Here is a 23375-nt window from a genome sequence, read left to right as displayed (position 1 = left end):
GTGTGATTGTGTCTTTCTCTGTGTTTCTGTGTGTGTGTTTGTGTGTGTTTGTATGTATGTATGTATGTGTGTGTATGCTTGTGCGTGCATATGTATGCGTCTCTGTGCCTGCGTGTGAGTGCGTGTGGGTCTGTGTGTGTTCGTGCCTGTGCGCATGTGTGCGCGCGTGTGCATGTGCGTGCGGTACCTTACCTACAGTACTGGGCGAGAGGGAGAACGTAGCATCGGTCTTCGATGCAGGCCACACTGTTCTCGTCCTGATGGCGCGAGGCGAAAATCTCCTTCTAAAAAAGGCAAACACAGCAGTCACATCCATGCAAGCGCAGCAGTCCAAGAAGCTACAACTGCAGGCCCTGAACCGGCCTAATGTGATTCATCAGCGAAACCTTATTACCCCTGTCTGCCTCTGACAACAAAAGGGAGATGTATTATGCTTTTGTTACGTGTAAACTGGAGCCATCATAAGAAATAAGCATGTTGTTTGCATGGACTTCTCCGCCAGTGATATCCCATTGCCTTCATATTCGTACACATTTTCAATTCCTGCCGTCATGGATTATAGTGGAGAAGGGTTTCCTTTCCCCCCCCCCTCCCCCCTAACCAGTAACAACCGGATGTCGCTCACAGAAGAAACGCGGCCTCGGAGGCCTGGCCGTGTTAACGCATCCACAAACAAACCCGTAATCCCATCAGACAATCGTCAAACGCCGTGCTCTGTGTGTGTGTGTGTGTGCGAGACACAGAAAGCTGCAGAAACGGGGTTTCCATGCTACTCATGTTGTCGTGGAAACCACCCCCTTAGAAGACGAATGTTAAATGACAGTTGTGACCGCGATTTGTCTGCTCCGTTTGCGGATATGTTGTGAAATCCCAACATTTATTTGCGATATCCGCACAAAGAAGGGCAATTCCCCCGCCCGCCTGGTTTATTCATCCACTGAACCTCGATTTTCATATTCTATTTCCCAACCAGCCAGCCTGCTCACGATTTCATCTCAATTATGTTTCCTGCAGCCGTTTCCCCCTCGGAGAATGATAAAGGGAAATGATACGGTGGGGGAGAGTTTAGCGGCACCAGAGGAGTTGGGACCAAACCACAGGGGCTAATTAGGAGGGGCGTCTGCCGGAGACAGACTGCAGCCCCACCTCACAGTGAGCGCTGGGGTCTCTCCCTCCCTGCGTGTGCTCCGGTCGGTAGTACCAGAACAGGCTCATCATCAGCTCTCCTGCGGGGGGGAGGGGGGGGGGGGGAGAGGGACACGTGTTTAACGGGCCTGCGCGCACACACACATGCAGACACACACACACACACACACACACACACACACACGTGCACACGAACGCGGGCACACACAAAGGAACGCGCACGCACACACGTGCACATGCAAACACGTACGCACACATGTACGCTCGCACGCACGCGCGCACGCACACACGCACGGAAGTACGTACGCACGCACGCACGCACACACGCACGCACACAAGACACCCACACGCACAAACACACGTACGCAGGCAAGCAAGCACACACACGCACGTACACACGCACATACACACACACACACACACAACTCATCAAATCCATCCGTCCGTCCGTCCATCATCCGTTAACGTCGTGCAGCCGCCCACTTATTTCTCTTCGTAAACCAAATCGTCAAATCCATCCATCTCCCCCGTCCTCCTGCTGTCCGTCACGCACTCATCCGCGCATCCTTCCCTCCGTCCGTCAATCCATCCGTCATCCCGTCTCGTAACCCATTCATCCTTCCATTTGTGTCCATTACATCTCCACTCCTATAACAGCCAGTCCATCTGTCGGTTCGTCCGCTTCTCCATCATCCACCCCCACTACCTGTCCATCCGTCTGTCCACCAACCACCTCCATTTATTATCTCCACTAACACCACCCATCCATCCATCCACACCTCCTTCTATTGCATCCCCACTCGTGCCGTCCGTCCGTCCGTCCCCCTCCTCCTCCCTCCTACCCGTTTTGGGGTCTTCCCAGAGCGCCGATATCTTGGCGACGTAGGGCAGGGACTTCTTCCTGGGGCCCGACCTCAGCAGCACCGTGTCGCGGACGTGGATCACCTCCCCGTCCCGCTCCACGCCGTCGTAGCACTGGCGCGGGGCCGTCTCCTCGTCACCCTGCAGCGTTCACACACACAAGCGTTATTCATCCCCCCCCCAAAGGACCCTCCCAGACGGGTCGACTGTGTTCAGGGTTTAGGCGGTAATCCCTCTCACCGCTAAAGAGGTTTTACGCGGGAGTCATTTAGCAGATGCCTTCATCCAAACACTACATACAGTACGTACGTCCTGGCACTTAATGTTCGCGCTTGTTGTACGTCGTACGTCCTGGCACGTCGTGTACACGCTTATTGTATGTCGTACATCATTGCACCTAAAAATAATACTAAGCATTGTGTAGCATCTTATCCTTATCCATAATTGTTTCTTCTTGACAAATGTACTTCGTGTAAGTCGCTGTGGATAAAAGCGTCTGCTAATCGCCCCTAAACGTAAATGTAAACGCACAACTGAAGCGGGGGGGGGGGGGGGGAACAATCAAAGCGTGGAAACATCAAACGGATCGCGGGATAAGAACTCATGTCAGATCCCGCCTTCCTCGGGGGGGGGGGGGGGGGACAAACCAAAAAAAATAGACACCACATAAACCGTCGCTCCTACCGCGATGAAGACCTCCCTCTCCACGGGCTCGCCCACCGGCCGCCAGCCGTTGGTGGCGCGGCGCCGGCTGACCCTCTTCTGCCGGGCTGCGCCGACGGGGCCCGGGGCCCCGGGGGGGGGCGCGGCCTGTTTCTGGGTCAGCCGGGCGCGGCCCGAGGAGGAGAGCGGGGAGGCGGCGGCCGCCGAGGAGGAGGAGGACTTGGCGGTGGCCTGGGGGCACTCCTTGGCCAGCTTCAGGCGGGCCGGGGGCTGGTCCCTCCCGGGCAGCAGGGTCGGCAGGTGGGGCTTGGCCGGGGTGGTGGAGGAGGGCGCGCTGGGCAGGGGGCAGCTGGAGAGGGGCAGGCTGGGGGCGAGGTCCTGAGGAGGGGAGTAGCCCTCTGGTGGGGGGAGGAGGGGGGGGTGGGTGGAGACGACAAGGGAGAGTGACTTCACAGCGATTGCAGCGTGTGAGCTCTGGAAAGCTCCCCCCCCCCGTCTATCCGCCTAGAATTTCCGCCCGCACATTCCCCATGTGGATCTGCCTTAATACGGCTTTGGATAAAAGTGCGTCTCACCCCGGGCTCTTAGAAGGAATAAATCCACGGTTATGAGAAGGAACCTCATCAAGACACATCTAAGTCTTAGCCCCCCCCCCCCCCCCCGGGCTAATACTCGCAACCCTGGAAGAGGAGCTGCCAAGCACAACAGAATGGGCCAACCTTTGAGCCCTGAGAGACAGTTACAGTCGGACCGCAACTCACTAACCCGCCCTTAAAGTGGTCCCTCTATACTTTTTTATTATATTTCAAACAAAAGCAATTTAAACAGGGAAATTACGAGAGCTGCTACAAGCCTTAGTTCAAAGTCTCGGTTCAATCTGAGAGTCAAAGTGTCACAAGGAAAGCGTTCTTATTTAACGCTCAGCGGACATCCCCTTATCCAGTCAGACCAGCCGTGGCAGATTGTTAACACCAGTTAACGGTTCTGGGTGGACTTTACATCAAACCGACCGTCACGGCAAGCACTACAACTTGTCCTGTGCATCCAAGATGCATCTTTAAGAAGAAGATCTCGTCGATTCAATATTGCTGAAGACAAACCAGGGCTCATCCGTTGCTGCCATCAATGCACATCTAAATACATCAGACTCATTTCCATTCATCTCTATCCCTCTCTCTCTCTCTCTCTCTCTCTCTCTCTCACCTGTCTTGATGCTGTGCGTGCACCCCGTGCACCCGGTGCTGAAAGAGCACCCCCTGCTGGCGACGGGCGACATGGCGCGGTAGGCGTAGCCGCTGATCCGACAGGCCTCGTTGTAGCAGGGCGAGCCCACCGGCCCGCAGCACGCCGGGTGGGCCTGCAGCCCGGCGGCGGGCGCGTGCCCCGCCCGCGGCCCCCCCAGCAGCTTGGACCGGCCCACCCGGTTGGGGCACAGCGACGAGGGGGCAAAGTTCAGGGGTCGGGCGGCGGCGGCGGCGGCGGCCAGGGCGGCCGACGGGGTTCCAGTGTGTGTGGGGTGGGCTATGTGCACGTAGTAGCTGGAGAAGCAGTGCTCGGCCGTGCACAGGCACGGGTGCGGGCTGAGGGTCAGCGCCGCGTGGGGGTGGGGGTGGGGGTGGGGGTGGGCGTGGGCGAGCGTGGGCGCGGCCACCAGGCACTCCCGCTTCACGGGGGCCAGGGCGGGGCTCAGCGGCCGGGCGTCGGGGTCGCCGTAGGCCTGCTGGCCCAGGAAGAAGGCCAGGCGGTGGCAGTACTCCACCGAGCCCTCGGGCGGGCAGCAGTAGTACGGGCTGAGCTCCGTCTCCTCCTGCTCCTCCTTCACGCTCTTCAGCTGGAAGCCCAGCATGCCGCGCTGCGGGTAGCCCGCCTCGGCTAGCTTGTGGTTGCAGCCGCCGTTCTCCCACTCCACCTTGGGCTCAAAGTCCGCCTTGTCCTGGCAGGCGGCGGCGGCGGCGGCGGCGGCGGTGGCGGCAGCGGCGGCGGCGTCGTCCTTGTCCGTCTGGGCCGCGCCTTTCCTCCCCTTGGTCCTCTGCGAGCGCCCCTTCGCTTTGAGTTTGACGCGGGTCTGCGGCTTTGGGACGGCGGCGGCCGTCACCGCGGCCTTAGAGTCCGTGGTGACGGTCGCCGTGGGAACAGCCTTCGCCCTCTGCTTACTGGTGGCCGACGTGCTGGTCATCTTCAGCAGAGCCGCGGCGGTGAGGCCGGCGAGGCGTCTGGGCGCCGGGGCGTCCAGGCTCGCCTGACTGACGCACCCCGTCAAATCCCCCCGGTTTGCTTTGGTCTTCTTCTTGCCCCGCTTGGAGCCTCGTCCCGGATCAGGCTTCGCCGGAGTAAGGGCTTTAGTGACGCCGCTTTGGGAGGAGTTAAGACCTCCGGCAGCCCCGCTCCACGCCGGATTAGCATCCAGAGGACCCCTCTCGCTTGCGAGCTCCTCGTGGTGTCTCTTGGCCTGCTTGGCCGGTGGCTGGTGTTGGTCGGAGCCTCTGTCAAGCAGGAGGCTGTTCACCGCCTCGGCGTTCAGCGAGGCTAACCGGCGCTTGCGCGGCTCCGGAAGGTACGCCACGTCCTCCCCTCTCGGGGCGTTTGGCTTTGATTTGGTTTTGGATGTCGCCTTTGTCTCTTTCCGTCTGCCCCGTTTGTCCTTCCGGGATTTTGATTTGCGGGACAGCTTTCGGCGGCCGTCGTTCCTCGCCATCGTCTCCGCGGAGTCGGAGTCCTCCTGCTCCGGTGGGCCGTCGTCGTCTACGCGCGTCAGGAGGACATGGCAGTTGAGGCCCTCCTCGTCCGAGCCGGCGGTCCTCCCCCGCAGCGGGTAGGACTTCCTGTCCCGCTTCTTCTCGCGTCGCTTCCGGTGCGTCTTTCGGACGGCGCCAGACTTTTTGCGTCTCCCCCCCGTTCCGGTTGCTCTCTTGGCCTCGTCCTTCCTGTGACTAATGATCTGGCCTATCTTCTTGGTCCTGCCGAATCGCAGCAAGCGCTGAGGCCAGGCCACATCCATATTGTCCCCATTCGGCCCCTGGGAGCTATTGTCCCGTCGCGCTGTGCCGCGGCTCTGCCTGGTGGAAGCCTTTTTCCTGGTGTGAGTCATTACATGCTTCCCAACGGGGCCTGAAGAGAGATCACATGAAGGTGGGTCAATTCCATGGTTTTTCCCCCCTAGTTTTATCATATCTTCAAGACACAGTGCATATGGAAAATAATGAAGCGCTGGTCTTTCAGTTTTTCAGAATTACATAAAAAGCAGAAGGGAAGAAAAAACTAAAAGGCATGCTTCCCTTAAAGGGGTGTGTGTGTGTGTGTGTGTGTGTGTGTGTGTGTGTCCGTTTGTATGGCTGGAGACAGTTGTGAGTTCTGTTGAGGTTTAGAGATTAGTGTTTCTCACACTATCACGCTGCGTGCAAACCTAGCATGGCGGTGATAACCAATAGCAGTTGGTTTCTCAGCGACAGTTGCCAATAGAAGTTCCATATAGTTTATTCCAGCCAATAGGATTGTTAGACCTGTTAGTATTTTTTTATTATTATTATCGTGTTATTTATTGATTATGAACCTTTTTTTAAATTATGGTGTTATTGATAATAATTGGGTGACATTCGATTGGTTGAGCAAATAAGAAGATGCAGTTGAGAATGAAGGCAAAAGTACAAAGATAGGCCTCCGTAAGCGCTAAAATGAGTGTCCTTAAGCGCTTTAGGGCCTAAACATAGAGCGAACATGAACTTCAAATAGTCTGAGTCTGTACTGAATCAGCACATTTAGGGCAGTCAGGCGAGTAGGCACAAAAATATATCAGCAGGAGTAAAGTGTTACGGACTAACATCCTTCACTTTGAAAAAGGCTGGATTTGAAACGAGGCTGGAGAGAGAAAAAAAGAATAGAGGCTTTTAATCTGCGAAGGCCATGCTGGACTGTTATCGACTGAAGTCCATGCACAGGAATACACGCGGACACAAACAGCACGCGGGCGACCTTAAGGGGAAAACAAGCCTGACCTTAGATGGAAGACAAGCTATGGTTGATATCACACTTAAAGACCCAGCGAGGAGCGGTGCAGTGTTTACGCGGCATGTCAATTGAATCTGATGCCGCTACATTATATGACAACACAAATGAGACCATTAGCTCTGATAGGGTCGATTACTGTTAAAATGATGTAATGAAACCTGACGATGCAATTTACTAGATAGCGACGAGAAAAAGGACAAAGAGGCCTGGAAAAACATCGCTATAATTACAGCTGCATTAGCGGATCGCCAAACAGCTGGCTTAGCGAAAACCATCGTTATCGCACACTTTTTACCCGCTCGTCTCTAGAAAAGTGACTTGTTTAAGCTTAAGGCTGCTTTGGAAAATCCCAATGATTTAGTAAAATACAGTGTATGACACTCGCTATGCCAACAAACACAAGATTAAGACAAATCATTGAGAATTTACCCTCCATTATTACAGTGATGTTCTGCTTCTTTAACAAGATTGTCTTGCTGTTACAATAGCTTACAAAAGTAGTAGTATTAGATTGTATTACTGTTACAATAGCATACAAAAGTAGTTGTATTAGGTATAAAACCAATATGGTAGGCAAAAAAAAAAAGGAATAAATCTTTCTTCATATTCATAGTCATTCCTACGACTTGATGTATCAGTAATTACGTGCCAAAGAGTCTTAAGACAAATTTCAAACGTGGTGTGACGGTTTGTCTACGGCGCCGTTCTTGAAGCTACTCAGCCAGCCCCAATGTTGTCGGGTGTTGGCAGGCAATTCATTGTCCGGGTTTTTTTTTGTCATATTTATAGAAATCTTCCTTACATCCCGACAGCAATCAATAGACAAATGCTCTGACAAAACAACACAAAAATCTGTATCTGTGGCTGTTGCAGGCCTGTAGAAAGCCTGTCTACTCTACTTCTTTCAGCCTCAACGAAACGATTAGATTGCGTGTCTATGCGTATACCCTGCCTACCTGCGCTCACTCTGCCTGCTCACTCATTGTGCGTGAACAGAGTCTTCCACGAGGCTAGGCTAACCTATTGCTGAAGCTAGCATGCTAGCAAGCTAGTAGCGTGTTTTGGGGGTGTGGCTTTGGAGGGAGATATGATGGGAGGTGTGGGATTTTCTTCTGGTGATTACTTTCAAAATCTAGCCAACTCTGGCTGGTTTCAACCACTCACCTACCCTGGCTTTAATAATGAGAAAAACCTATGTTATTGATTGTGTAAAACAGAAGAAACAGTCAATGGAACCTAAAGGATGGGAAGGCGGACAAATGCAGAAAAAAATAATTAGCTGGCACTCATATTTTTTTTTTATGTTACATTGTTATAGCACTGTAGGAGGCCATTTATGTTGGAACGCACCAGCACCCTCCTGGAATCAGCGACCACACTTAAACCTCCCTGCGCTCCCTGTGTACATCAGTAGTGTCCATGTGCACTACACATCAGCACTGCGCACACACACACACATCAACATAATGCACCTCACACACACCTCAGCACCGCTGGTGGAAGGAAAAGCGTAGGGGGGGGAAACACTGTGGCTTGTCCGCCTGACTAGGAGTAAGTATTGCAAAGTGTCCTCTCTGGCTATAGTGCACATTCACCAAAATAAACATTCTGGTTCTGCTCTTCAGTCGCCAAACGATCAATGCGTGCCATTGAGTTTGAACCTGGCTGTACAATCTACAGCCAGGCTAAAATGCACACCCGAAGAAGCCTGTTTACTATATAAATGAAAGATGTGTATATATTTAGATTGTTTTAGGACATAGTTAGGTACTGGGTGTCCCAAGGAGGATAAATGTATTCGCAAGTACGTAAGACGCGAGACACATAAATGACGCATAAAGGCCGACTACACCCCTCTCTAATTTCTTTGCTGCTGATGGTAAAATGGCCGTGGATATATCCATAAGGAGAAGCTGATTTACAGGGTCTCAACGTGAGCACACTGTGTTATTGTAGCATAGGCTACAATAACACAGTGTAATAGTGTGATGTAGGTTCATGAATGCCATGCAAAACATATCGTTCACTACACACCCATGGACAGATTGAACACAATAATACGACATGGTAATAGTTTAATGTCGGAGTCTTATATAGGTTAGGATAAGGATTTGGTAGCATATTAAAATGCTGTGGAAAAAAAATACTTTGGGATTTGTCGCTGAAACTTAGCAATTAAATCAACCCTTATGTGAAGTCAATTTATGTGCCAAGATACTTTTTTAGGATGTATCCCAGATCATTTTCTTCTATATCCACTGCTTTCTATTCAGAGGTGTAGTCCTACACTAGGAAAACAAACTGGCCCATTCGTCATCCGCTTTGAGGAGGTCAACATTGAACAAACAATACTTTTTCTTCTTTGAATAAACATCATCAAATTTGACACAGATCAAAATACCCAGCATCAAAGGAATGGTTTTAATTTATCAAACGGGTGGGGCCGCAATGAGCCTATATAACTTTATATTATCAATAAGTCTAACCCAAAATTCGGACATTTATAAAATAAAATAAAACAAAACGACTGCATGGGTTCAACGTCTAAAGTCAATGGGATGAATGCTTAGCAACCCTACCAACCCCAGAGAGGTCTGTGTAAAGGGGGTTCAAAGAGAACACTAGTGACTATAAAACACTAAGAGAGTTCAGGGCAATTAATTGCACATTCGCGGGTCCAAACTCAATGGCGCCGCCCTTCTGCGCTAATTGGTCCAGAAATCCTTTTTTTATAATCGACGAGAGGTGGGCTGGGAGGATGACGTGCTTTCCAATATCTGATTGTTATTGTGAGTCTCAACTGTGCTACTTTGAGTAAATGTGGATAATTGTTAAAAACGACACTTGCACAACACATAATTGAGATAGCGACGCCACATAATGACAAACCAAGGCATGAGTTGATAGCCTGCAAACAACCCACACAACACAATGAGGGGCCAGTTATACATAGAAACCACGAGTCTTCCCTTATGACTTGAAAGCGGTAGGCATATAGATTCAAGAATTGCGACCGTTAATCCGGATGAGCAATCATTACAACAGGCATGCTTATATGTACCCAATTACCCATAATCATATATCCACTTAGTTTCCGCCAATTGTCAGATAGACCACCGTGCAGAGTCAAACCCCCTCACACTGGCTCCGGCAAATCAATTTCCCATCAGTGCGTCCCCCGACCCCCTATGATCAACCGATCAGCACCTGTACATTGTAATTAACAGCGTATAGGCTCCTCTGCTAAACGTCCCTCTCCAAAGTTCACGGTGGGCCGTCATGCATGGCAAGGTAGCCCATTTCGAGTGGACATAGAGTATTATTTTACATTTTTCCACATTTCGGTCGGTTGACATGCTGCTACAACGCGAGGCGTTGGCTTGTTTAGGGTTTCATCAAGAGAGATAAGTCCGCAAGAATCCCAAACAACGTCCAGCCAGCCACTTCTACACACCCAATCCACATGCACATGTTCACCCCTCCATACATCCAGCACCCCGGGTACGGATCAATGTACCAGCCCCGTCCGATCGACAGCCTCCCAGTGAGGACCTCGACGGCCGAGGACTACAGTAGGCTACAGGGATGGGATACAGGGCTGCTTGACGTATAGCCTGTCATCTGAAGTAGCCAGCGAACCTCTCAATATGCACTCACACACACAAGCCAAAACAAGAGCACTCACACACAACCCATGACCAGATCGTCAACACACATAAAAACCCATGTCCGATCACTTTCGGGAACCAGTGGCTATTTCCACGCCAAGCCAGTCAGCCCCGGTCCATCCGCGAGGTAACACGGCACGTAGCGAGCAATCGCTTCTTCTAGTATGTATGTGTGTGTGTGTGTGTGTGTGTGTGTGTGTGTGTGTGTGTGTGCGTGTTTGTGTATGCGTGCGTAAGCTGTGTGTGTGTGTGTGTGTGTGTGTGTGTGTGTGTGTGTGTGTGTGTGTGTGTGTGTACACGGTGGAAGGGATTCGCCGAGGCGAAAATAAAGGTTCCCTTGCACTCTTCAGCGGACGATGTCGGAGCACACAACTTCAAACACAAAAAACCACCACCCCCACACACACACAGCCCCCCTGTAATCAACGTCGCATGAGAACAATTTGAAGGTTACAACTCACACTGGCCGACACGCCGAGGCTCCGGAATGAATCGTCGAAATGGGAGCTGGAGTGGTGTTGATGGCAGAGCGCCGTAGTCCTACTGGGGGAGAGAGAGCTGGGGAGTGGAGGACGGTGGCTGCGCGATGTGCTCTCTCTCTCGCTCTCTCTCTCTCTCTCTCTCTCTCTCTCTCCCTCCCTCTCTCGCTCTCCCTCGCTCTCTCTCTTCCTGGTTCGGCTCCACCACCACCCGATTTGCAGAAAAACTTAATCTTAACCGATTGCTTTGCCGACCAGCCTCGCCGAGAGCGCCGTCCTTCCTCCTCCCCACGACGAGGAAAAACACCCAAGTGTTTATTCTGAATATTAAAAAAAAAAAAAAAAAAAAAACTAAATTAATCCGCTGTCTGTCTACGCGAAGTCGCACCACCTATTAACTTAGACCCTGCTAGATGAGTGGGCTACGTGGGTTCAAATATGCGATGTTGCACCCCCACACCCCCACCACCTCAGATTCACCCTGTCATTTGTCGTGACCGAACCAACAGTCGGCCGTCCGACTGTTGCACGCACGTCGGGAGGGATAAACATGAGGAAAGAGGGAGGGGGGAACACACCAACCAGTGAACGTGTGATAAATGCCAGCACTAATTCTTCCCTGTACAAAGTTATGGAAAGACAGACCTATGGCACGATCACAAAATAACAATGTTTTCTATCAAGGAGGCCTAAACATTTAGGCCGCCTACTCATATTTTGAAACGTTTTTATACAAACAAATTAACCTTTAATTTCAGGATGTTTACTTCATTGTTATTTATAGAAATGGGAACTATGCAATTATGCTTTGCTGCTTTGCTGCAGCTTTGGGGACAATATTATCATTGTTTTTGAAGGACGACTTATCTTATTTGAGTTATTTCTAAATAGCCGTTCACATATTCACATCACCCTTTGAGACACGTCTTGCTTTAAGACTTTACATGATAGCTGAAAAAACATCATATACAATCAAATGATGGATTGATTCACAATCAATCCATTGATTCACAATCAATCCATCAATAATCTTCAGTGGGTGAACTGGTTCTGCTCTTTGGACAGACATGACCATATAGTCCGTCATAAGAAATGCAAATAATATCCTACGGTGACTGTTACCCAAATCTAATATTAACCCCAACATATACTCATTTTAAAATCCTGTTATGAAATGTCATATTTCCATTTTTGCAAGAATGTACGTCAACGTTATGCTTGGGCAGCATCCAACACTGATAAACCAGCCTCATGCGTGCATTGAGCATTACGCGCAATCAATGCCGAATGGAAGAGGTGGCTGGAGCAAGACGTTTTATTTTAAGCTCCTGGTTCATACATTTCCAAGAGCCCCTTGACTTGTAAAAAAAGAGAATTCCAGGAATCCATAAAGGTCCTTTGATACATGTCGAAGCCCCCCATACTCCAATATCGCCACATAACTCTAAAACAAACAAGGGCTTTAACTATTGTGGACCCCACCAAGCTCCTAATACAGGCTGTCCTCCAAACAGCTACCCCTGATTCTAGGAGATATCTCCACAGGGTTAAAATAAAGACATTCAAAAATATTTTGCAATTAGACTTAAGAAAGGGATTAAAGAAATAATTTACTGAGAGCCCTGCTCTCTTGGTATTCGAATTCTCTCTGTGTATCAGTCTCGACTTAATTATGAGTTTCTGTCATTAACAGCCGCACACTCTTGCAAGGACAAGAGTCTGTTTAAAGAACTATAGAGAGAGTAGAGGAGGGAAAAGGTGAACGACCAGCGCCCATCGATAATTGAATGTTTCACATAGGCGAGGGCAAAGCACAAAGAGCCACTGTCACAGTGTATTTATCCCGGGTTCGGGGAGGGCTGGCCGTTCCTGTGTGGAGCCTCACGGAGTTGTTAAATAACAAACGCTCACCCTCTGCTCTGCAAGGATCCAGCCCCCTGATTTATGTTTAATCTGTGTGGCTTGAACTTTGGCTTGTTCAGAATGGCCAATGGGGGTGAGGTTTCAAGATGAATCTGAAGGAGCCGTCTGCGTCTATCCCCTCGCCGGGCCAAAGTGAATAGATGGAGAGGCTGCCGCGGGTTTATTTTGGAGATTCAACAATTGCAAATGAAAGCTTGACGCCAACACAAAGTCTGACTGTTGCCTTTGGGCAGGCGTTGACAGTTCTGTTCTGTTCAAGACAAGACTTTCTTAATTTTTCCTTCCTCTGACTAAAAATCAACAACATAGTATTTGGAAGGGCTGTTACACGGGTGAGAAGCTGTGGCTAATGATGCATTGGCATGGGCGACGAAATGACAGTTTTGCATCAAGCAAACACGTCCTCCTGTTTTCTGAATAACAAGGTATATTCTCATACATAGAAAATACATGTTATGAATCCCTAACAATCTGCTGCCACCTTATAATTACACGTTTGCTATAATTATTACACAGCATGCAAATGTTTATCAATGAGCGCCCGCAGCCTGGAGTGAAAGGGGATAGATAGTCTTGTGGGGTTATTCGAGAACCTTGTACGCTCACATGAGAAACACAGGAGTGTCACTGACCACCCAGATGTGTGATGGATAGATCTGCCTCGCAGTGGCAACAGTCCACAGGGAGGGCTTTGAGGGCTTTAGAACTTATATAAATGTAAATTTTCAGTATTGTGGTCAAAGGCTACGCTAATGACGCGCTTCTGTTTTCTGATACAATATATGGAAATAAATATGATAATCTGCATAACTGTCACGATAAAGTAATAAAGCAAGCCGTGTATTTTATGGATGGAGATCATTTGATGCTGTCGTGCTGTTCTGTGGAGGTAGAGGTAATGAGTTACTAAGTAGGCACAGGCGATGCTATTAAACAGGAAAGATATTTTTAAAAACATGCAACGCAAACCATTTATGACTAACTGCCGGCTTTCTTCTCTCCGTAATGTCTTAACCATGAGGCAAATCCGTGATAAGAAAAGGTGTAAATCCTGACACCTTACCAGCCATAGTTAGCATTTTATTAACTAGTTCTCACAAAGTGTACCATATAAAACATTGGATCAAACCAAAGACAAATACCACGGCTGGACCGGCTCACTCAACAGAAGGAACGGAGAAGAGATTAATGTTCAACTAGAATAACGTGTCAAAAAGCTTTCTTCTGCTTGATTCGTTCAGGCTTAAGATAGCGACAGGCAGTCACACACAGCCAACAAGTCATTAGCAGGGCGTTAAGTCATCGTATTAGAGTTGTTGTACATTGTTACAGCATGGAAATTATGAATATTAATGATACCGGCACTGAATGTTAATAAGAGTGTTATTCATAGATCCTTACCTGGACACTATAGCCACACCAAACCCTTAACTTAATCTCCCAAGAGAATACTTACTACGAGAATACTCAAATTTAACACAAAAACCTGATCATTATCTAAACTAATGCTTTCATATTTCCATTCTAACCAGCCGCACAATGAAATTTCAAACTGATGAAGAACCACTTATTTTTGGGACACTACTTGATTAATATTTCCACGACACAAACCATAAACCTAAACCATGTGTGGGCCCATACCTAAACCTAAACATTTCTCACTTTTTTGCCTAACCATCAAGTCAAAATCGTAACCCTAATAATCTTAACCATCCTCCTTCCTTTGAGGGAGGGAGGAGTTTGCGACGGCCAATCCCAGCCCCTAGTGTAAAGGCTGAAAGACGAAGCCATGCCCGAAGTACTGTGAGAAGCAGCTCTTCCGTTGGCCCCTCGACTTGTTTGCCATCCATCCCAAACACAAAAGGAAATACATTCCTTCCACATTAAGTGAAGCTCTCAACAACCACCCGGGCTTCCTCCAATGCAAAAACAAACACTCTGCCTCTGATGACCACTTTATGAATCGGTCATAATGTGTAACAACCCCGACAGCTTGACAGAGTATGTTAGGGAGGGGTCGACGCCAGGCCAGCCTGGACTGACAGGTTGCGCCGGTCTGAAGCGGCTTCTTCTGCTCTCCTCCCCTCTGCATCATGCCCTCTGACAGCTCGTCGCTATACGCCAAAATTAGTCTCAGGGAAAAATTATTTGACAAAAAGATACCGTGGAAGCTACAAGAGCGTCCATGTTTCTTAAAACACTATATGAATCTATAAAAAGGTTACAGCTCTACAAAGCATCTATCACCATGAACAGTTATACTAGACTACAAAGCTTCTATAAAGGCTCTATTAAAGTCTATACTTCTACAGGTCTTCCGTGGGACTTCAAACACTAGACAAGTCTGTAAAGCACATTGCTGCACATGCTTCTATGCTTTCCATGCTCTATGGAGCTGGAAGCTTCTATGACTCTACTGCAGGAAGGCTGCGTTTCTATGCTGCTATTACTATTTTGGTCCTCCTTAGCGAGACACTTTTAGCCACAGGTGAATGCAGTTGCGGAATTCAGAATTCAGCCATCTTGCTGTGGGGATGCATTCAGGTGTAGACCCTGGATGTTGAGGATCTTCTAGCTGGGGGGGGGGGGGTGGTGAGGCGGGAGTCTTTCAACAGAGCATCTGTCACTAGGATGTCTATAGGCTTTGAACTTTGCGGATCGATCCTAGAATCTGTTGGCTGAGAGTCAAACACCCTCGCCCCTACATGGAAGCTTCCATAAGGCTTCTATGCCTCTTCGCTAGGTATATTTATACAAAGCTTCCAGGCCTGTGTAAAGCATATTGTTCTACAATGCCTTTGATTCTACAGACACTTCAGGATTCTACTAAGCCTAAATTCCTAGTAAAACGCATTATATAAAGCTCATGGATTTCATTACTTTACGTTTCTTTGTTTTCAAAACGTATAAGGATTTTAATTTTGTTAGTCAATACCCATAGTCAGCATTTTGTCTGTTTTATTTATTTCTGTCTAGGGTGCTTTTTCGGATCCTTTCAGAAGTAGGTTAACACATTATCTTCTGACAGTTTCATGACTAGGCGGATTATAGTCTCCCTCTCCAAGTCTTCCTACAGATTTTTTGGTATCATGTAACTGACCAACGATGACTCAAGCTCCAGGACTCCCACACGCGTTCATCCTCACATGGTGGTGTGACGAGTCATTTCACAACATTAGATCCATATTCACCATGACCCCCAGACAGCATTTCTACTCATATTGAATAGGACTATTAATAGATAGGACATTTCACCATTGCTAGAACGGGTTGTTGTGAGGAAATGTTTGAGGCATAGGCCTGAAATAAAAAAAAACGTAAGGTAATTTCTCATTAATGTTAATATCAAAACATAATGAAAGCAACCATAATGATTTTATATTTGTTTTATCTCTCTCTCTCTCACACACACACACACACACACACACACACACACACACACACACACCAAGTTAGGACCCCTCCAACACTGTCACCCAAACTCCGTCGATTATTATGCATAGGGATGGTGACTAAACGCCACAAGCACCATTAACCTTGCCTGAATATATCCATGAACAAAAAACAAGCATCGTTGTCTGCTACTATCCAACCTATGAGGGCGATGATCACATATCGTAAAGCTAGTATGACCATGAAGTACCACTCCCTGGGATTCTCCTTCTCATCAAGGCCATTTGCCTTTCGAAATGTCGAGGAGGAACAGCTATAGGCACCAACTTAGCCATACATTCTTTGTTTCCCCCCCAAAAAAAACATCCGAGAAGGTACCTCAGTCGCATACATGGTGAGGAATGAAGATACGCAGGCGGCTGCACTTACCGTGTGTTTCTATGGCTCTATCTCTCTTAATTGGCATAGAGAAGAACCGCGGCAGGGCACCTTGCTTAACAAACGGTCGATCTAATCCATACTATTTATCCGATCCTATTGAGAGCAAAAATAAATGCCCCACTGAATCAGTTTCGAACCCAGTGCCCACCACTACCACTTCTCCAGTCAATCGTGTGTACGTCTTCGGGCGAGAGGCAATGTCGCCGATCACAGCTTTCGTGACACTCGCAACACGAGGGATACCCTGGGCAGCGAGCAGCAACTCTCTCGCAATAAGGTGCACACTCTCTCTACTCGGAGGCGACCAGAGAGAGTCTGGTGATCGTCGGAGCGGTTTCCTTCAGCCGATCCGCACTCCCAGCACGCAGGGACGGGGGGCTGCTCAGCAGTGGAAATGTTATGTCGGTCTGCTGGAGATACAGTAGCATGCAGACATCGCTTATCCGTTAGTTGGCATTCGTTGCGTTGCACGCAGCTTTCTGTTTGCGCACTCGACAGCAACGCTGAACAACAACTCATGTGCGCGGATCACGAGTGCACGTCTGACACGAGTGTGTGTCCAAAGCCACCCAAAAAAGTGTAATTGGTCTCTGTGTCAAAATGTTTCCCAGAGATCTTTTTGGAATGACTACCAGCTAGTGTTTCACACACCACATTAAAAAACAACAGGACATCCTCAACTCAATTCGTGTTTTTGAACATGTGATGACAACATGGTGAAACTTTTAAAGTGGTATGTACGTAGGAACCACTCGCGTGGTGGGATGGAACCATTGAGCGACGAACGTGGTGTATCTGGGACGTGGATCTGACATCCACGTGGCCGACGGGTAACCCCGAGGCACCTGCAACTGTCTTTGAGAAAGGGAGAAAAAGAAACCCTCGAGCTATCACCGTCGTACAAATAAAGCTTACTATTAACTATTAATGTGATTATGTGCTTTTCCCCCCCCACACACAGGTCTACATAACCCATGTTTAGGGTTGTCGTTTAAGTACCCACTCATATCCACTCCAGTTTAAATTGGATTGGATTAGAACCATCAATGAATCACTGACGACTTCATAGTGTACTATACTACCACTATCATCAATATATTATGTCACTACATTGGGCCTTGGTCACTCGTCCCAGAATATCACTCTCTCGGGTGCTGCTGTGACACTAGTCAGTAGGAGACTGACTGCCAGGCTGTAAAAACAGTGACAGTGCTATGTGGTGTGTGTGTGTGTGTGTGTGGGGTGCCCATGTGTCCCAATTAGAGGTAAAGAGGAATGGATTAGTGAATGGCGGTTAGCTATGTACTCCTAGATGAATCCTGGCATCGTGATGGACCTCACATGTGATTAATCTGCTTAATGGTCAATCGTTACTTTTTTATACAAGGGTTTATGTGCTGTTCATTTGGTGAGTAAGAAAGGAATGTGTTTGGCTGTACTGTTTTTAAGGATGGTTTTATGTCCGTATAAACACTGATATATAGATGTGGCTCTTAGAATGTGTCCAAATTCCGTTCCGTTGTACACTGTTAATAACATTATAAAAGATCACATTTCAAGACCACAGTATTTTTACGCTCTGTTTACATTTCCCTGCATCGTGCTGGCTATGGCAAGATTAGTATTTGTCTTGCTTCTATTAGTTTTAACAGTTTGTGGAAAAAAATAATTTCAATATTTCCCAGTCTGGTACAATTAGGAGTCAAACTTTATTGTACACAAGTTAATCTTTACCCCAGTTCAACCCGTTTACACACACACACACACACACACAAAAGCATGTATACACACACGTCACCCACACGCACGTCACCCAAATACATACACACACACACACACACACACACAGGGATTCACAATTAAGCTGAATCAGGATGCTGAATTTAGTTGGCTGGTATTGACTGTGTTCTCATCTGCAGACTGGGAGAGCCGAGCAGACAAGATGGGACATGAACTGGTCATTTGTTTACCTCAAGACTATATTACTCTCTGTATTTATTGTTTTTTCCATCCAACAAACCCATATGCACACACACAAACACACACACAAACACACACACACACACACACACACACACACACACACACACACAGATTGCAAGTGCAGCTCCATAATCTTTTCTCTTGCGGTTCCTTGCAGCTTAGTTAAACAAATGCACTGTTTATACAGTCTTTTGATATCTAATCCCAGGAATTATAATAACCTAAATAGATGTAGTGATATATTCTGTTGTTTTTCTTCATCCAACAATCTTTTGTTACAGCATGGGTTTGGAGGAGAATGTCTCTAATTTGTTTGAATTTGTATCCATATTATTTTTGGATGTGATTCAATCGTTATTCGTAAAGATGACCTTGTTACCTGACCTCTCAATTATTACAGTAGAACGACAGATAGACATAGATATAGACATACACCTACAGTACAGACAGATAGACATAGATGTAGACATACAATAGACCAACATAGCTCTAGACATACACCTACAATACAGACAGACATAGATGTAGACATACAGTAGACCGACATATAGACATACAGATCTACATAGAAAGACATAGAGTGGATATACACCTACAGTAGACACAGATAGATATATATGTAAACATACAGTAGACATAGACCTAGAGTAGACAGATAGACATAGGTGTAGACATATAATAGACCCACATAGATAAACAGATAGACATAGATATAGACATACAGTAGACCGACATAGATAGATATACACTACAGACTAGACATACAGTAGACCAACATAGATAAAGACACACAGTAGACAGACAGATAAACATAAAGACATACAGTAGACAGGCCGATAGACATGGACATAGACATACAGCAGATAGATAGAAACAGATATACAGTTGTCAAACATTCAGTAGACAGAGCTATACAGACTGTAGACAGACATAAAGACATAGTCAATCAAAATTAAATGGAAAACATTGTTGACTCAGGAAAGCGTGACTATTTGTGATCACTGAATTTCAGAGCTGCTCAGCCATACGGTCTGCTCTTCTGCAATACAAATGTGTAAATGTCTCAAAGGAGTTTCATGATGTATTTTTTGCGAGATACTTTGTTTACTCTCGTTAACGGGTAACATTTAAATTCATAATAACAAACCATAACAATAATTAACTATGATCTGCTTTACTTACTTTTTGTTTGACGAAAAAATAACCGCCGACAACAGTGTGTGTGTGTGCATGGCAGTTGAAAATAGCTTGTTCAGGAACTGAATTGAGTTGAGCTCAGAGGCTTTCAAACCAGTGGAACAGGTATCCCCTATCTTCACCCTGACCGTGCGTCTCTGAAGTCATGGAAAGCTCCAAGGTACATGTTTAACTCCCAGGCCTCTGCTTTTCCAGCATCCTTAGCTTTTTTTTTTTTTTCCTATTCTTAATGAGCCCTGCCGTTCCTCAGTCCCCACTTCTCCTAACTTTTGATGACTTGACAACAGAAGAGATGCACGTCAATGGTGCGCAGAAGAGGGGGCGAGGAGAGAGGATCTGGTGTTCTTGTTCATTTCGGGCTTGCGTTTCTGATCACGATAGCAGTGATCTCCTGTGCCTGCTGCTCTTGGAAAGAGCACAACTTCAACAAACATATTTGCTTCTCTTCTTTGCGTGAGCTGAAGAATGGCCACAAAACATTACAATACAATGATTATACTGGTCAGCATAAGGTTTGTTATGTCTTTAATAGGGATTATGGGGAATATGTTTCTCGTCTTTGTCATATTTCAGACCAAGATCTCCCGAATCAAGTCATTCGAGGTGTTCCTCCTGGGCTTGGCGGTGTCTAACCTGGAGGAACTCTTTGTGGTGGATTTCTACGAGATAATCATGCTGATCGACCATATTCAAAACAGCCTGCTCTGTCGGACCATGAAGTTCTTGAACCTGCTGGGGGAGGTGAGCAGCATCCTCTTCACCGTCCTCATCTGTGTATTCCGTTACCAGAAGCTGAGAGACGCGGAGAAAAGGGGCAACGCTCCCATCTTCCTCGACAGCAGAAAGTCCGCCTGGGTCATGAGCGGACTTTGCATATTTTTATCCGTCATGCTCGGACTGCCGGTTTACTTTGTCCAAATAGACACCCACGTGGAAGCCCACAATGGGACCAGCTGTTCCCCGGATTTCTTCCAATGCCACGCTAACTTCTGCCCGCCCCTCAACCGCTTCTACAAGTACCTGTTCCTGATGTCGTGTAACCTGCTGCCCCTGCTGGCCGTCACCGTCTCCAGCAGCCTCATCATCAAGGTCCTGCTGGGCCAGAAGAGGGTCGTGGCCCCGGCGATTGGTGTGGGCGCCTCCGGACCCCTGGGCAAGAAGAGCAAAGGGCCCAGGCTTCAGCGGAGCACCGTGGGCATTCTGACGGCCATGGGGGTGTTCCAGATCGACTGGACGTTGTACCTGGTGTTTCACCTGGCTTTCAGCCCCATCAACGTGCCACTTTGGGGGGACATAGAGTTCTTCATAACCACGTCCTACACCACGCTCAGTCCGTACGTGTACGGGATAGGGTACGACCTGTTCTCTCTCAGGTATTTTATAAAGAGGTAATAGCTTCTTTGGGTTTGTGACCTCACTGGATGTGGTCAAGGGGAAACAGACATTGAACTGAAGTGGGTTGTTGTTGTTATTATTAACATTGTCGTTCACGGGGAAGCTAGTACAACACATCATCTCTTAAAGTCCTAATTACATTTAACAAAATATGTGGGCCATATGTGAGTGGGCATTCATATGTGAAACACTATCCCAACACATTATAAATGATTAATGATATTTGTATCTTTGCTTGTATTATATCTTTATTTGTAAGTATATATATGCACCTAACCCTGTTGGTAATTTATTAATGAGCATTGTTTGTAATTAAATAAAGGTTTTTTTTTGTAGGTTGTAAGTAATAATGCTATCTTAAACATTATATTCCTGAAGTCAGAAGAGAAAATATTTGATATATTGTCGACCAATCTAATGCTTCTGAACCGAGTAGGGCATTTCTGAAGCACAAAGATGCTTTCATAAAATCCAGTCTGAAAACACCAACAAATTGCAAAGCCCTCTCTTCTCCAAACAACGACCAGCATCTCGATATAAAGACACATACAGAACCATTTTCTGCCTGGCTTAAACAACACAGAACTTTGTATTTAAAGGGCCCCAAGAAAAGTGCCCACATGAAATCAGCAGTCCTATTTACCATGTCTAGCTAACTAAGTAGCGTAAGTTACTAACTATATTAAAATCTATCCAGAGTTGTTTACTGGTTGTATTACTATAAATACTCTTTATGAGTATATTTTTCAATTTGCTGCTAATGGCCCACATTTTGATAAAGCTAGTCAGAGATATATACTTAACTTTCCCTTTCGTCTAAATATAAAGAATAATATCTATTAGCACCGCTTTCCATGTTAGATGTGTCTATTCTATTGGACATTAAACCCTTATCTTCAACTGGGCAGCTGCATGATTATATTTACTCTGATAGATTTAAACTGTGGGCAGCAGAATGCTACTCTGCACGTATTGGACTATTACAAGTGGTGGGCTAAAGCTTTACTTTAAAATGCGACTTCAAACCCATTGCAGTCAACTACTCCCCTCCACCACTCCTCCTGAGCTGCTCCTGCAAACTCACAGGCGACCGAAATGCCACTCATGGCAGACGTTCCACGTGTGTATGTCGAAATACTGCAATAACCGTCCCAATCCTGAGTGGTCATGCTCAAAGTGCTTACATAGTTGGACCTCAGTCAGTTTGTAATATTCCACGCATACAAACAATCGCCCGATTTTTTGATTTTTTTATAATCCACCTACGTGTGCCATAGAGACCTGACAACAACGTCGGTCAATGTCGACGATTACAACTAGTTGTGTGGTCTACAGATATGTGGATTTCTAATTGTGCCGGTGGTGTTATCCCAATCTAAATCCAACACGGTTTTACAACTCACGCCATGGCCGAGCTCTGCACGTGGATGGGGGTGAGTCAACATTCATCTTTGTCCCTGATCACTTCCTACCTCGTAGGGAGGGATCGCGACGACACGCGTTATTATGGACTTCGCTAAAAAAAAAAAAAGCGCTTTTTTTGCGCTACGGTGCGTGTGTCTCGCAGCCTTTCGCTCGACGACCAGTGGGTTTAAATTATTTTAATCGTTGTTTGATACTTGTTTCCGACCCAGCCTATCAGCAATAGATAGGCATGCCTGCCTTGCCTGCCTGTCTGCTCCGCGGAGAACACACACACACACACACACACACACACACGAGCAGCAGACACCGCCAGCCCTACGTAGATATGGCTTTTCTCCCAACAAATGTCGTCATGCACGAAAAGTAAAACGCGAAATGTGTGCGCTCGTGCATTCTCGCACATTCCACGAGGGCAAAGTGTGAAATAAACAACGAAGTACACACGGAATACACAACTCATGGTTCAGAGGGGACAGGAAGGGCCATTTTGTCGGACGACCCCGTCGAGATGTTTACCACGCAGTGAAGGTGGGCCCACAGTGTGGGCCTACTCGTGGATTATTTAATACCACGTGGATTTAGGGCTGTCTCGCAGAGTAAAGTCGACAGTTTATGGACACGGGCGCTATTGCAGTAAACACGTTCATGTGGATATAATGTTAACATTCCGGTTTGAGCTATTGACTCATAAACGGGCGCTGGTTAGTTGTACACAGCATATACATATACATATGCATATATATATATATTATTCTGCACAAGAAGGGCGTCTTCGTTGGTCCCAGTCATGCTAGTA

General features: G+C 47.2%; 2 protein-coding genes across 3 annotated transcripts; one reads left to right on the top strand and one right to left on the bottom strand.

Moving 5' to 3' along the window:
- Positions 1-180: 180 nt before the first annotated feature.
- LOC311376806 (uncharacterized protein) lies at positions 181-16670 on the bottom strand. 2 transcript variants are annotated; one of them, XM_084491268.1, is made up of 6 exons: positions 16568-16670; positions 3874-5778; positions 2692-3068; positions 1989-2148; positions 1147-1226; positions 181-284 (listed from the first exon to the last, which is right to left on the bottom strand). In XM_084491268.1, exons 1-6 carry the CDS (start codon positions 16602-16604, stop codon positions 189-191), a joined length of 2655 nt encoding a protein of 884 aa, XP_084347394.1. In that variant the 5' UTR covers positions 16605-16670; the 3' UTR covers positions 181-188. The 2 variants fall into 2 exon arrangements, with proteins under 2 accessions (XP_084347394.1, XP_084347395.1); XM_084491269.1 differs by lacking the exon at positions 16568-16670 and adding an exon at positions 10805-10974.
- Positions 16671-19904: 3234 nt separating this feature from the next.
- Positions 19905-21151, top strand: ora6 (olfactory receptor class A related 6; the record flags this gene model as incomplete). Its single annotated transcript, XM_084491267.1, has 2 exons — positions 19905-19919; positions 20333-21151. 2 exons carry the CDS (start codon positions 19905-19907, stop codon positions 21149-21151), a joined length of 834 nt encoding a protein of 277 aa, XP_084347393.1.
- Between the last annotated feature and the right edge of the window lie 2224 nt (positions 21152-23375).

This window comes from Micromesistius poutassou, assembly GCF_964030765.1.
Source record: "Micromesistius poutassou genome assembly, contig: SCAFFOLD_2874, whole genome shotgun sequence".
Lineage (NCBI taxonomy): Eukaryota > Metazoa > Chordata > Actinopteri > Gadiformes > Gadidae > Micromesistius > Micromesistius poutassou.
The sequence above is the reverse complement of the archived record's forward strand: the minus strand, read 5'-3'. Positions and strand labels throughout refer to the sequence as shown.